Here is a 15,679-nt window from a genome sequence, read left to right as displayed (position 1 = left end):
CTGGCGAGTTACCGGAGCATGAAGTTCCTGGATAAGGTTCTCTAAAAGAGCACTCAACTGTTCCACTTCCTGGATAGATGTGGGTCCACTAGTGTCGCTGGGTGTTGCTTGTTCGATACATGACATTATCTGATCCAATTGCCCGTGCAATTTGAGGACGGCCGACCAGTCGGGCCACAATGATTCCAAGACGGCAGATCTTTCACTGGCCAGTTGAAAAATGAATTTTCAACGTCGCTGTAGAGATTGCGTGGCGCAGAATCAAGTCTCGCAGGCCATGGACGGATCCATGTCGCAGGAAGTGACCAACCACTTGTTCCAGGACTCAGGCAAGAACTGGGGACTCGATCTGGCCGCGCTCAACATGCAACGCGGCAGAGATCACGGCATTCCGTCCTACAACGCCTTCAGAGAGTAAGTCACTTCCGTTTCCTCCTCTTCCTAATCGTTTAGAATTTAAATTTTTAATTTAAAAATTAAATGAAAACATAAAAACAAAAGACGCTGCGGATTGAAGAAGGCCGACAGCTGGAGGGACTTGGCCGACGCCTTCACCAACGACACGCTGAAACATTTCACTTCGATTAACGACTCGCCGGACGACATCGACTTGTGGACGGCCGGAGTGTCGGAGCGTCCCCTGACTGGCAGCATGGTCGTACCCGTTTTCGGATGCATCATCGGCGAATCCTTTCGAGATTTGAGGGCCGGCGATTGATTCTTTGGGTCCGGCCGGTAGGCCGCCCACATTCGTGTCGTATAAACGAACATTATATTTCGTATAAACGAACATGGGCGCCCACATTCGTGTCGATAAGTGAAAGTGGGCCGGCCGTGGTTCACTTAAACGACGAATGTAAGCGTCCTACCGGCCACTTGAAGGGAGGGGGGGGGGGTTAAAAAGATTTCGATCGAAGATTTCGACCACTTTTTTATTTCGATCCGCCCACTTTTCTCCGGTTTCCTTGGTCGAGACATCCTTTCAATTTTCGGAATTGAAGTCGTTGCGCTCAAAAAGATAGGTGATCCAGACCGGCAGGCATCGTTAAGAGTTAGCTCTCGCTAGAAAATCGCTGGCTAACCTTCAGCATTTGGGTCACAGATTAAAAAATTCAACTTTGTGTTAGAATAATCAATTAAGCTACTCGCTTTCACTTCCTTCGTTTCGGAAGTTATCTCTATCTGTTGTTGTTTATAAGCAGGGAGCCCTTTTGTTTTGGTTAGCCTATCACGTAATACGTGACGTCAGAGAATCCCACGACTAGGGGGGTGGGGAAAACGCACGAACTTGTACACAAGTATTGGCAGCTTTTGGCATCGAAAATAATTCTGGGGCAGCTTTATTCACAGTTTTTGTGTGTCATAATAACAATCGGAATTGCTAAGTCAAACGGGCTCCCCCCACCCAAAAAAAAGGGAAGGGAAAATAATCACTTGAGAGTCCCAAGGTGTGACGTATTGATCGATCGTTGTCGCTGCCATTGCCATCGCAAAGAGTTATAAAGTGTGCGTGAAGGAGGGGGTGACGAAAAAGACGGCCACTTTTCCTTTTTCTTCTTCTTTTCCTACTTTTTTTTCTATGGATTTCCGGTCAATCGGATGTACCATGGGTGGTAGTCGTCGTGGTAATTGGCCAAAGAGATACCACGTGAACCTCGGGTCGCGACACACACAGCAGCACCACTACTGTGTATGATCAGTGCTCAATGCCCTCTAGTGCTAAAATTCGGAAAAAGGATGAAAACAGGAAAAGATTATCTACTGAAGACATTAATACATTGAATTTTACAACTCTAACATGACTGTTTTATAGCAGAAACTCTGATCTCACGTTTCACATCAGAAAATAATTGTTGCGGCGAGAAAAGCGCATTTCAAATATCTAAAATTTGACTTTACGTCATTCGCGCTTCGGGCGCTTCCTTCCCATTTCCTCTAGTAGTATGCTTTCTCTTAGTCTACCTGCTAGCCTTCTCACACGTCTTTCCAGAAACAACTTGCGAATTTTGACATGGAAGTTATAATTGAGATGAGTAGACGCAAATTACTGACAAAAACACCATGTAAACTGAATATGACTGCAGATCAGTTCTTGAATGTGGGTTTTGAAAAATCTAATTCGAAAAACCTGGATGACATGCTAAGAAAATTCTGTTTAATTCGTATGTGTCATGAAAAAAACCACAAATGTTATTTTTAATATTTTTTTTATTTTTCAGTAAATCCAAACGCCTTAAACAAACCATTACCAAGACCAAAAAGTGGGTTTCAAGTCATCAAAGATGGAGTAGTGAAAAAAGTTTGCATTAACAAGGAGCCCCACGGGATTATCTGTACAAACGATGGCCATTTTGGTTCATACGCAAACCTTGACCTGATTGAGCTAAATTGTTCTCCCTGTTTTGTTTCTGGTTCTCCGTTTACATCTACACGGAATAAATGGTCATTACTCCCACTTTTGGCGATTCGAGTAACGTGTCCGTCGTAACATTCATCGTCTGGTGCTGCCATCAATCATGATGTGTTCCCCAATCTACGAAAGACAGTAGTCAACAACAAAGAGTAAGTACCATGACTAATTCATTTTTCACTAATGTAGAAATGTAACCACAGATTTCTACAGGGAGATTGCTCGTTTTATGTTTGAAAAATTCAAGAAAATGTTTGAAATTCATGTGGTAGAAGAATGTGGGATCAATGGCTCCCTTCTAGACCTAATGTTGGATTGTACCAGCCACGTTAAAAACGCTGAAATTGGATGTCCAATTCCAGGGTCTCACATTAAGGACGTGTTTTCATATCATTACACAAACAACGATGCGGTTGGATTGGTGGTAAACGCTCCAGGTGAACTCACCGGCAAAATTACCAATCACGTAAATGTTTTTTACTTAATTGTTAACTTCAAACATCTTTTTAAAACTTGAACATTAATTTACAGGCCAACTTCCTGCATAAACTAAAACGGTGCGGAATTCCACCATCGAAGGTGATTTACATTTCCCATGGTGTTGAAATTGGCAAGAAGGGAGTCAAGAAAATTTTTTTTACAAAGTTAAGTGGAGATCAACTCTTAGAAACATCAAAAATTCTCATGAAAGATGGGCAAAAAGTTATCCCAGAATGCAATCTTCCCAAAGTGAATGGATTCTTTAGTGGAATGACTAACGGTAAAAATATTATTACTTTATTTATTTCATTTTTTTGAATCCGCTTATTTTGTTTATAGATGCGACTTCCCGTTTATTAAGAAACTTAAACGACAGAAAATTTAAGTCTTGATTTGAGAATTTCATGTTTGATACGCAGCTAGGATTTAACATTTTTCCTTTTTCTATTTTTTGTGTCGTGCTGTACCAAACTTAGAGCTTGTGAACTGTACAATTCCTTCTTTAATTCTTCCTCATTCTAAAAATAGTTTTGTCAGACAAGATTCCACTATATCCATGCTGGTGTAATTCTTTAATGAATATAAACGTTCTTTAAAAAATGGCAAAAATTGTCTCAATAAACATATCAAGTGTGAATAACTTCGCATTTTTAGCAGACGCTGCCGAAAGATGAGATGTTAAACGATATGAAGTTTGAAATTCCAGCCTCCAGTTGAATTACTTGAGTGGATTCTTTGTTTTATTTGGGAAAATGAATTTCGATTCGCTTGCAAAAAATACAAATTCGCGAAACTGAGAAAAAAGCCACACCCGGTATGTGAAGTTAATACTGTGTTTTTTTTACGATTCATGAGTAATTCATTTAACATTACGAAATGCCCTATCTACTAGTAAGTAATCAAATGTTGTTTTTTCTTTCAACACAAATTAACCATCTTTCTCAGGTTGTTAATTTAGATGCTCAAAGAGAATGGACGGCAAATTCTAAGTGGACAATTCAGGCAAGTATTTGCTGAATACAACTAATTTTCAGAGCTGATTCCATCAAGTGGTTCTAAATGTTACAGAGACTGGACAAGAAGTATCGTAACCAAATATTCAAGTGTGGTGAAAACAATGAAGTTTATTCGGTAACTAAAGCAACTATTTTGATTCAAATATCTCGTGCGAAATAAATAGGCAATCCGCTAACGACCACGTTCGAAAATATTCCCAAACAAGAAATGAACCAACAACAAAGAGTAGTCAAAGACTACATAGAAATGAATACCAACAGGACAGATGGAACCTCAGTCAAAACATCATCCGCACGAATTTCCGACAAGACATCCGACGGCCGCTAACAGCTCTTCAAATTTGTAAAGAAATAAATTATTGGATGAGACTGAAAACAAACAGAGAAAACAGGAACGGCAAAGATCAATTTCCTGATGAATTGTTCCTAATGCATCGAGAAATCAAGCGGAAAAAATTGAAAATGCCAACAAAAAAAACATATTTCCTGGTTATTTGTCGATCGGTAATAACGAAAGTTTTCTAAATTACATGAAAAACAACAAGGAGCAAGAAAATTATCCCTTCTATTGGATTAATCCCGGTATGGGATTACATACATAAGGAACCCCGTTTCACCTTTTTTATAATTCTTACGTTGCTATGACACACATTGAAAATAAAAAGTGTTCGTGTGTTCGAAAATATTCCCAAACAAGAAATGAACCAACAACAAAGAGTAGTCAAAGACTACATGGAAATGAATACCAACAGGACAGATGGACCCTCAGTCAAAACATCATCCGCACGAATTTACGACAAGACATCCGACGGCCGCTAACAGCTCTTCAAATTTGTAAAGAAATAAATTATTGGATGAGACTGAAAACAAACAGAGAAAACAGGAACGGCAAAGATCAATTTCCTGACGAATTGTTCCTAATGCATCGAAAAATCAAGCGAAAAAAATTGAAAATGCCAAAAAAAAAAACCTATTTCCTGGTTATTTGTCGATCGGTTTGGTCGATCTTCATTGGCTGAATAGTATATGAACGGTGCTGGATCTTCGTTTCAATCGACTTCTGGCAAATCCGACAAGGATGCCAGATATCTTATCTGTTGAAATAGGACAGGTAGAAACAGGACTAGTGGATGGTAGAAATAGGACTGCTCGCAAGGAGAAATAGGACTGGCAATAATCAGTTGCAAAAAGTAGTCCTATTTCTTCTTAGTCTTAAAACGTAGTCCTATTTCTACCTGTCCTACTTCGTTTAGTCCTAAATCACCGCCAATCAGTAAGAATATGAATATAGTTCGTCTGTAAAATGATGAGGGGTAATGGCAGGCAACCACGCCATCTATGTCTTTTCATTTGTGTGTCATAAATGGTTGAAGTTCAACTTCAACTACAAGTTCAACTATTACTTCGTTGAATTATTTATCGAAGTCCTTTTTATCGTATATACCTAAAAGGCTAAAAGTTGAAGTTGAACAATAAAGCTCAACAAGCAGTTGACGTGAAGACGCTCCCTTAAAGAGTTCGAGAGGCGTCAATATAGAGTGGTTTGAGGTTGCCAACCTGGTTGGGTATTTTCCCATTATTGGTGCATCCCCGAACCGTCCATAAACACGAAATAAACGGTAAAAAGGGCCGAAACAGAAAAAAGAAAATTGTAGAAGGAGAACGGTCAACTACCGAGAATAGGAAAAAAAGATCAATAAACTCAAAATACGTTTGTCAAAGTTGCGATCGACGGGTACTTACAAATGCAAACTTTTAAACTACATGTCCTTTCTTGATTTTCTCCAAACCTTAGACTTAATATTAAATTTTTAGTGTAAAACTGTCAAATTTACCGTTAATTTTCATCAATAATTTTTGTATCAATGAAACTCAGGTAAAATAGGGGGTTGGGCCTTTCTAACATCAGGCACCGTTACACTGAGAGTGTGGCGGACCATGTTCACCAACCGTTCGCCACGTGAAATGTCAAGGAAGAGGATTCACTTCACTCAAACAGAATAAGAAAACTAAATTAATTTTACCATTTTAATTCATCCTAATTTTAATTAGGCCTTTTCTCTCATCAAAATCTAATTTTGAAGACGGTGATATCTATCGACGAAATGAGGAATTCTATCAATATAATAGGCTTTACTCCTCGTGATAAAAGAATCCGGACTATTTTGCACTTAACAAGGGCCCTATACTTCAATCAACAGTGTCTCAATCATAAAAACATACAACTGTCGGTACGTTTGATCCTACATCCCTTACGTAGAAGGTCACAACCCCTGGATGTTTGGTGAGCACTCAATGCTAAATATTAAAAAATCAATAACAATGAAATGACTTACCTTCACAGGAAATGTCCATCAATGGGCCTGGATGAAATGGGCGTCGATGTTCTTTGATGGCCATATCCCACGCGATCACCATGGCCCCCATGGCCCCCATCGCCTACATTGCCCAAATAACCCTTACGTCATAAACATTAACAAGGTAGACTCGATAGACGTGAAAAGTATCGTCATCAGCACCAACTACGGCGCCTCAGACTATCGGAACGGGACTACCAAAATCTCGGGGAGACAGTTACGACAGCTTTAACAACGTGAACAAGCCGACAACAGCAAAGGGCAGGCCTATAGGGGCTACAAAGTTACAAGGCCGACAGAGGCCACAGAAACTCTATCGCCAGCAAGTACAGGGAAGCAAAAAGGGACGCTTTGCAAAACAAACATTTTATTTTTAAAGCTTATGGTATTAAAATATTTTGGTTTTTTTTAATGTGTTTGCCTAAAATGTAAGGATGGACTTCGTGAATACGATCAAGTGAATACGATCAGCAACTGCAAAAAATATAGTCAATGGACGTGAAAGGCATTGTATTCAGCGCCAACTACAGCGTTTCCAGACTTCCGACTCAGATTACCAAAATCTCGTGGCTATAGGGAAATTTAATGGATTTAAGTTACGACTACAACGTTGTAAGTAAATAATTAGTTTATTACCCCCTTTATATTCATTCAATTACGTTTGGCCAAATTGTTGCAACAAAAGATTATGTAACTACATTCTTTTCAACTGAAATTACCTCTATTGTGTTCATTGTTTGAACTCCTCCCCCTTTTAGATTCATAGACTACCTCAATTTCTTATTGCATTCTATACTTTTACTTAGCATTCATGCAGAACTGCATTCTTTATTTTTGCTTCGCATACATGCAGACATTCATAAATAAAACCATCCATACATGCATACATACACAGCACCACACATATTTGGTGCATAGAAAAATTTGCAAACAAAGCGATTTCAAATTGCATTCATTCAAATGGTTTTTATAAACTTCACTTTCACCTTCTTTCAGGGTTTATTCACTTTGTACAACAGGATCTCCTCAATCGTCTTCATCTTAGGTGATGTAGATTTCAACCAACCAGACAAAAAAGGAGTTGCAATAATCCAGTAACCCAATCCCAATTGATTACTCATATCAAAGTGGACTAGCATAGACAAGGCGTGACATAATTTGGGTTTCACAAACTTGGATTCCGTCCCTCATGAACTCGATTTAGCATCGTAATAACTTAAATAATAACAAAACTCAATTTTGTTCGGTCTAATAGGGGTCACTGATCGGGATCAGTGCGTACGAATTTTATAGGCGTAACTTTTAACTGCCCCTTTAGGCTTTTATCGCCTCCACAAGGTGCTGTGGACTTCATAAACATCAAAAGTTTTTTTTTTATTATTTCCTTCGCAGTGTTGAGTTTCAGTGAAATCTAGCGTCACACAAAACAATCTCTTATTCTGTCTCTTCATCAAGTCACCAAGTTCGTCGTCACGTCTTTTTACTGTTAATGCGTCTTAAACGTTTTTTTCGACGTTTCATCTTTGTCTGAGTCTGATCTCACCTTGTATTATCGATGTGTTTCTCTCTCGTCTCATCTTGAATACATCTCGGGTATTAAACATTATTAAGTTTCTATCATTGCCATGAAATAGAAACTAACACCCAGATGCCAAAAATGCAATTATTTCTGCTCCTGATTATGCCACCGAGAGAAAATTTACTGTATTTGTGCATTCCACAATGCTCAGTGGACAGGAAAAAGATGGGGGTAGGGGTTTCAGTGGTGTTTACAGGAGGTAAAAGTACTTTTATTTTTAAATCTTCTAAATACTTAATTCGTCGTTTCATTTTTAGTCTTGAACTCAGGATGCAAGAATCTAACAGGATGCAAGAAATTGTCTCGTCTTTCTTCCAATGTGTTTATTTCGTCTGACTTGATCTGTCTTTTTTCAGAATAAAAAAAATCAAATAAGAACGATGCACAAATATTTTAAGAACCTCTATCTCGTGTAAACGGCGGCCAGAATAACATAATTTCAATTGTTTTCGCACTAGAACAAATTAGTAAAAATCTATTTATGAAGACAGCCAAGAAAACAAAAATGAAAAATAATTTTTTACTATTAATTTGGAAGATAGGACAGTAGAACCTAAACCAAGTATTACCGTCGCTAGAACTACAGCATTGGACAGTAGAACCTAATAAATAAAAGAAAAATAATTTGGCTTGGCATTTTCCCTTGTTTCTAAACAGCATCCCTTCAATGACTGCCTCGAACGTCGAAATTTAAAACTTTTATTTCTACATTAGACTTGGAGAATTATCTACCGTGATAATTTTAAAATATTGTCCTATAAATGAACTTACCTTTTATTAAGTAGATTTATCATCATACCTGTCTAAGTATTAAAAATAAATGTTTCAAATCCCGTTTTACATGTATATTTGCCATAAGAGCTCTTGAAACCGGGAGAAACGACGATGGCGCCGTAGTGGCCTGCCTCAGCATACGCTTCAGTTTCATTGTATGGCGTGACTCTACCATTCTTCTCATCCACCATGCTCTCATCATGGTCCCCTCAGAACATGCAATCGATTATAGAAATGTAAAATCGATTGTAACGATTGAATACTCTCCATCTAGCGGCGAAATCCCTTCCAACTTGCCAGTACTTGGCCGGCGCCATACAGCAAGCAGGTGATTCAGTGAAAAAAAACACAAGATCTGTTATGAATACTTGAGAAAGTTGGACAGCAGCAAGGATCTTGAAATCAAGATTGTCCCCAACAAGAATGACTGTTCTCTCATTCTCATGGAGACGTAAGTTGAGAATTTCAGTTCCTCCTATTTGAACACGAATTTAACTGTTCTGTTTCTCTTTAGCGGTATTGGCATGACCAAGGCTGATTTGGTTAACAACTTGGGTATTATTGCCAAGTCTGGAACTAAAGCTTTGATGGAAGCCCTCTCTGCCGAAGCTGACATCTCCATGATTGGTCAGTTCGGTGTGGGTTACTACTCTACTTACCTGGTTGCCGACAACGTGACAGTTCATTCCAAGCACGAGTTCATTCCAAGCACAATGAATATGATGATGAGCAGTATGTTTGGGAACTTTCAGCTGGTGGTTCTTTCACCATCAAGCCTGATCACGGAGAACCCATGGGTAGGGGAACCAAGATTGTCCTCCACTTTAAGGTATGTTCTTTGTCTTCATTGGCATGATTTCAAATATGCTCATGCCTGTTTGTTTTTTCTATATTGACAGGAAGATCCGATGGATTACCTGGAGGAGAAGAAAGTCAAGGAGGTTGTCAAGAAGAACTCACAATTCATTGGCTACCCAATCAAGCTATTGGTTGAGATGAGAAGTAGCGCGACAAGGAAGTGAGCGACGATGAGGCTAAGGAGGAGGGAAAGAAGGATGAGAACGAGTAGAAACTAAAGGTCGAAGATGTTGGTGAGGATGAGGAAGCCGACAAGGAGGCTGGCAAGATAAAAAAGAGGACCATCAAGGAGAAATACTCTGCTGATGAGGAGCTAAATAAGACCAAGCCCGTCTGGAGTCGCAATCCCGATGACATCAGCCAGAAAGAATATGGAGAGTTCTAGATACAAGTCATTGACCAATGACTGGGAGGATCATCTTGCTGTCAAGTATTTTTCTATTGAAGGCCAGCTCGAGTTCCGCGCTCTCCTCTTCTTCCCATGCCGTGCTCTTTTCGATCTGTTTGAGAACCGCAAGCATGAGAACCACATCAAGTTGTACGTTCGCCGTGTCTTTATCATGGACAACTGCGAGGAGCTCATCCCCGAGTACCTCAGCTTCATGAAGGGAGTCGTCGACTCTGAGGATCCCTTCAACATTTCTCGTGAAATGCTTAAGCAAAACAAGATGTTGAAGGTAATTTAAATAGTTTTTGTTACCACAACATTTACTGAAACTAATTGTTACTTTCCTCAGCTATACTGTAGGTCATTCGCAAGAACTTGGTCAAGAAATGCATGGAACTTTTCGAGGAGTTGGCTGAGGACAAGGAGAACTTCAAGAAGTTTTACGAACAATTCAGCAAGAACCTGAAGTTGGGAGTCCATGAAGATTCTACCAACCGCAAGAAGATCGCTGAGCTCATCCGTTTCCACACTTCCTCATCTGGAGAAGACCAGGTTTCCTTAAAGGAATACGTTTCCCGCATGAAAGAGAACTAGAAACACATCTACTACATCACTGGTGAGAACCAAGATAAAGTCAGCAACTCCTCATTCGTCGAGCGTGTCAAGAAGCGCGGATTGGAGGTCATCTTCATGACTGAGCCCATTGATGGGTACGTCGTCCAGCAGCTTACGGAATACGATGGCAAGCAGCTCGAATGCGACACCTATGCTACTGTAAGCTAAATATTTTTTCCAACTACCAATTGCCCAATTCATCTTTAAAAATTTGTTCTCAAATTGTTTACTTCTAGGATCAAGTTGAAATTGTTTGTGATTAATTTAAGGGACAAACTCAAGGTCTAAAATATAAGGCACTTGGTGAGAAAAAGAATAGGCAAAATTTAGAGGAAGAAGAACGGAATAGTATGGAAAAAATTTATAATAAATATTTCAAAACACAATTATTTACATTTTTTATCAAATTTTAGGGCATTTTTTTAGATGAAAGTATTATCTTTTTTTGTGTTAAAAATTTTCCGTTACAAAACAGTGAGAGGCTGCTTCCAGGTTATCATTATCAGCTCAGAAGAGCACTGAGTGGATTTAAACACGAGAGCTGAATTTTAAGAACGGCTACCCCACTTTAATGTGATTTTATTTCAACAGTTATGCGATCATAATATAAAAATATGGCAATACACATTTGTATATTTTTTAAAGGAATTGACATGGATTTGGATTCTCAAGCCGACAAAAGTCTCCACCAGAAGATTGAAAACCATCACTTCTCAAGAAGAAAACAAGACCTTTACTGGAGATTATCGGTGCCAAGAAAATCAAATAAAAATGCTGAAGCTTTCAACTGATGCATACACCATTCTGGCAGAAGATCAAATAATTTACCATGTCATTGGCAAGTTTGTTGTCAATAAACAACACCCCAATTATCTGGTTATTCCAATTGAAATTGGTATTGGCAAAATAATTGATATTATGGAAATTGGAGGAGCAGCACGCTTCTTTCATGGTACCATCACACGAACGAGAAGATTGAATCATCTTATGGAAAATGGCCATGATTATGAGAGAAGAGTATCTAATTAAAAAAAATACGTCAATATCATCTCGAAGTTCTTGCCTTTGGATACGTTAATGAGATCACAAATTTTGAAGATCTTGATATATTTCACTCGAACACGGAAAATGTTTAAAGTCTCAATCCTTTTTCGTCATTAAACACCATTTGAAGAAATTAGGAATGTTTCCCAACAGCTACGCCTTGGAGGCCTTATACAAATTTACTCTTGGTCGCAGAAAGCGTGACTCCCGCACCTTCAAATACGTTCTATACTTCATCGAGCTGTTTCGTTCTGCTGGGTCTTTATGACAATTGGTCATTCCTCAATCATTTGAGACAAACAACGTTCTACATCTTACGCTGATCCAACATAGAACTTTACCTTCCGTATTTACATCATTATTTAGATTTTTTTTCAAGGCAAGAAGAAAATTTTTTTTGTCTGGCGATTAAACACCAGCCAGTGAGTGGGTGTCATTGAAGTTCCAATTGTCGGCGCATTCATATCGCCAAAACAAGACCACTGCTTGATCGTTTACTACCATACGTAGGCCGTAATCTCCATGGTGAAATCCATTTCAATCGGACAGGATTCAAACCCGTACTAATTCCATTAATCTGGCCTTATATTAGATCGTACACGAAGGCACAAAAACCAGATCAAATAGTTGTTCCTGAAAGAAATCCACCATCTTCAGTCAGCATTTCCCATGGCCAATAAAGTATAAAGAATTAATTTGCAAATTTCCGAGCTTGAGTTTTCGAAGCGATGAATAATTTCAACGGTTTGGGTGGTCTGGAGGTGGTCTTACTAATACCGAACCTTCGTTTTCGATCGTAATCTTTGAATAAATGTACCTATTGGACGCAATGGTAAAAAAGAAGGATACATTTATGTTCATGTGTTCATTATCTAAGACCTTATTGTTCTTGTATACTGTGTAAGGGATGAGCAGTCGTGAAAAAGAAATTTTGTTTGCTGGCATCCCTGGTTTATTCTGTCCGTTGAATGCTTCTAACTTTGTGCCTGTCTTTGACTGCTATGGGATCTGATTCAAAATAAAGTATCTGGTTGGCTGTTGGTTGATGATGATTCATTTCCAACGATGGCCGTTTGCCATAATGATTTTGGACAGTTTCGACATTCCTAGATCTTTAAATTTCCCGAGAGGATATCTCTGCTGAGAGGCATTGTGATTCAATTTCAGTCTTTTAACCATCGCACTATTGAAATCGGATTCTACATCTAAAAATACACATAATTAACAGTTAACTTAATAAAATGTGAAAAACAACAAACTACATACAAACGAAAACAAAAAGCTCACTTCCACTCTAATTATTATAAAAAAATTACACAGCTTTACCACTATTTGACTTAAAACTCCCTTTTTTCTGTCACCATTGGATATGGCTTTATTTGTCTTCGCTGTTTCATGCCAACACAAAAAAACATAACACAAATAATGTGGTTTATTAAAATACAATGTATGTAATCATAAAACAACTTACAAACCTCTCCCACTATGTGATTGCAAAAATCCTCTCCGTTGGTCACAATTTCATGTGACTTTAGTATCTTTACTCGTGAATGGATCACAACAGAAATACTCGATTGGACAAAACACAAATAAACAGCGTGTCCTAAATCTGTAAAGAACTTATTTATACCATCTGTTGACCTCTAGATTAATCTAAACCCACGAGACCAAGAAAATTACTGCACTCAACTACATGAATTATTAAACTCAACGAAATTTACCTATACAATGTTTGAGAAAAGCTCCAGGTGTCAATTTGTGCCTTCTGTAGGCATACAATTTTCCTGGTACATTTTTTTCTTTAAGAATGACTGCATTATCAAAATTTCGCTACACAGCTCCACTATAGCTTCCACTTTAACAATTTTCAGGTTAGAACTTTTTCCCATACTAGCGTTCTAGATTAAGTAACTATACAAAAATTGCTATCTGACTCTTTTTTCTAAACAACAGTTGTATATCCGCAAATAAAAAAACGACAGCTATTTGGTTTCATTTTGTGATTAACGGTTCTGTATGTCTTCCTTTAAGATTCTATTAATTGGTGTAATCGGTTTTAATTGGACAAGGTAGGGATATTGGAACTGCAGTGGTTTGTCATCATGTGCTACGACCTATTGGCCGGGATGAGAATTTGTGTTCTAAAGTGTGAAAATAGATTTTTTTGTTTATTTATTAATGGTGCTATTTTACTAAGTTGTATATGCGGATGAAGTGTTGCGTATTTCGCTGTAATGTTAGTAATGTGAGTCTGGTTTCTTGGTTTGGTTTTTGAAGTTCTTTGATGTGTTAATGATTACATGTGTATTAAGTGAATGGTATAGAAATATGTTTCATTGTTCTTCTAACGTTGTAGACTTCTACGTGATGTGGAATAGTGAATGTTTTGTTGTAGGTATTATGCATAGTAATGAATGTATAATATTTTTAGAGAATGAAATTTCTATAATATTCTTTTTATGGTGGTATTTATTTTTATTACATTAAGTCTTAGTTGTGGTAATTGGGGCGAAGAACTTATTTACAGTAATTTGGTTTTCGTAGGAATTGTGATGATAGGATTTTTTATTTTTTTATTTCGAAAAGTTGTGATATTGGGACAATAAATTGCAATTAATTTCAGATCACTTTGAAAAAAATTATGGTTTTTAGTATGTTAAAATTGATTGAATTGAAAGTTTCTACGTAAACATTTTATTTTTTATTTCTGTTGGTGTTTTTATTCCATTTATAAGTTGTTTCCATGTTTGATTTGTGGTCGATAATTTTAATCAATTAGACAATTATTTAATTCGTTTCCCTGTTTAGTTAATGTTTTTCTTATTATTATTGCTTGTATATTTCCTCATTTGACCACTGTTAGCGATGATGTATTTTATTTTATTTGTTTTTTTTAATGTATTCTGTACTACCAAGTTGTATGCTGTGTGTTGGGCAGAAGTTTTTCGAATTGCTGGGTGTCTTCATTATATTCATCAAAAATTTCCTCTTGCAACAGATTTTTAATAATTTTTCGGACTATTCTTCTATTTATGATTTTTTTTCTCTTTTTCTGGATAATTGACTCGCCAAAGATTTAAAAAAAAAATTTCTGGTGTTTCAAATGTTTTTGAAGGAAAGATGCGTCGTTGATCATGCAGTTGATGTCTGTATGGACTTGAATTCGTAAATAGATTAGATTTGTACATAGTAAGAGACGGTTTGGGTTTATTTACCTATCATGGTGGTAGCTTAACGGTTTCTGTTAAAGGATTTTTGGGGGAAAAGTGAAACCAGGAACTGCCTTGTCCTCGGGGAACCAAACCAAATTTGGAGTTTAGTTTTGAGTTATCTATATTTGGTTAAGAAATTACATATGTTTTTACTGTGGAATTTCCTCTGTATTTTAGCTCACACCAATGAAAGCATCACTTTGTGATATCTTGACTCTGCAATTGACAAAGTGCTGTTGCATCCCGGAAATGAATTTCAATTGGTTTGACAACATACTTTTTCCCATGAGAACTTGACGGTGATTGGACAACTGCCACCTGATGCTGCTGTCTTTGCAGGAAATACTCTTTGTTAGCACGTTGAGCAGTAACCTTCCCACACGATATTCCCAAGAAACAACAACCAGTTTTACATATTAAGTCAGACTAAGGAATGGGTAGTTTAGAGCAATGTCCTGCACCGACTCAGACACGCATTCAACTATAAGACGGAAATCACGTTATTATTAAAAAATCAAGTCTGAAATCACATACTTTGTTGAATGACTAATAAAGAAGGACAAAAATTATGCAAGCATGAGAGATTCGCCTTCGTGGACTATCCTGAAATATTCACGATTTACTTCAATGATCTACAATAACAATAACAAAGAATTTTACCATAGAGATTACGTGTTCTTAGGAGAGAAAATGAACTGCTCCATGCTCTGCAGACTTTTATGTTTTTCTGAACTTGCAGATCGAGCGCTTGAGTGCAGGAGTCAAATTTTTCCACAATTTTTTTTTGTTTTTAATCGTGGGAAAACGAATTGCCATAGTAAAACTACGTTTAAGATTCGTCTGCTTGGCTGCGTCCTGGTAAGGAGTGTTGTCCCCCTATACCCCTGCTGAGACCAAGCACGCAAATATTTGTGCTCCACCCCCCCCCCCCCCAAAAAAAAAAATA

The 15,679-nt window shown here is 37.8% G+C and overlaps 2 protein-coding genes and 1 pseudogene across 2 annotated transcripts; all 3 read left to right on the top strand.

Moving 5' to 3' along the window:
- Nucleotides 1-220: 220 nt before the first annotated feature.
- Nucleotides 221-718, top strand: LOC124194807 (thyroid peroxidase-like). Its single transcript, XM_046589192.1, has 2 exons — nucleotides 221-414; nucleotides 502-718. Exons 1-2 carry the CDS (start codon nucleotides 221-223, stop codon nucleotides 716-718), a joined length of 411 nt encoding a protein of 136 aa, XP_046445148.1.
- Nucleotides 719-8,816: 8,098 nt separating this feature from the next.
- On the top strand, nucleotides 8,817-10,313 carry LOC124194806 (annotated as a pseudogene).
- On the top strand, nucleotides 10,253-10,740 carry LOC124194805 (heat shock protein 83-like). The gene is made up of 3 exons (XM_046589191.1): nucleotides 10,253-10,414; nucleotides 10,457-10,636; nucleotides 10,714-10,740. The coding sequence occupies exons 1-3, from the start codon at nucleotides 10,253-10,255 to the stop codon at nucleotides 10,738-10,740; spliced, it is 369 nt and encodes a 122-aa protein (XP_046445147.1).
- Nucleotides 10,741-15,679: the final 4,939 nt, after the last annotated feature.

The sequence above is a fragment of the Daphnia pulex genome, chromosome 5 (genome assembly GCF_021134715.1).
Source record: "Daphnia pulex isolate KAP4 chromosome 5, ASM2113471v1".
In the NCBI taxonomy this organism is placed as follows: Eukaryota; Metazoa; Arthropoda; class Branchiopoda; order Diplostraca; family Daphniidae; genus Daphnia; species Daphnia pulex.
Note: the sequence above shows the minus strand (reverse complement) of the source record. Positions and strands in the feature narration are given on the sequence as shown.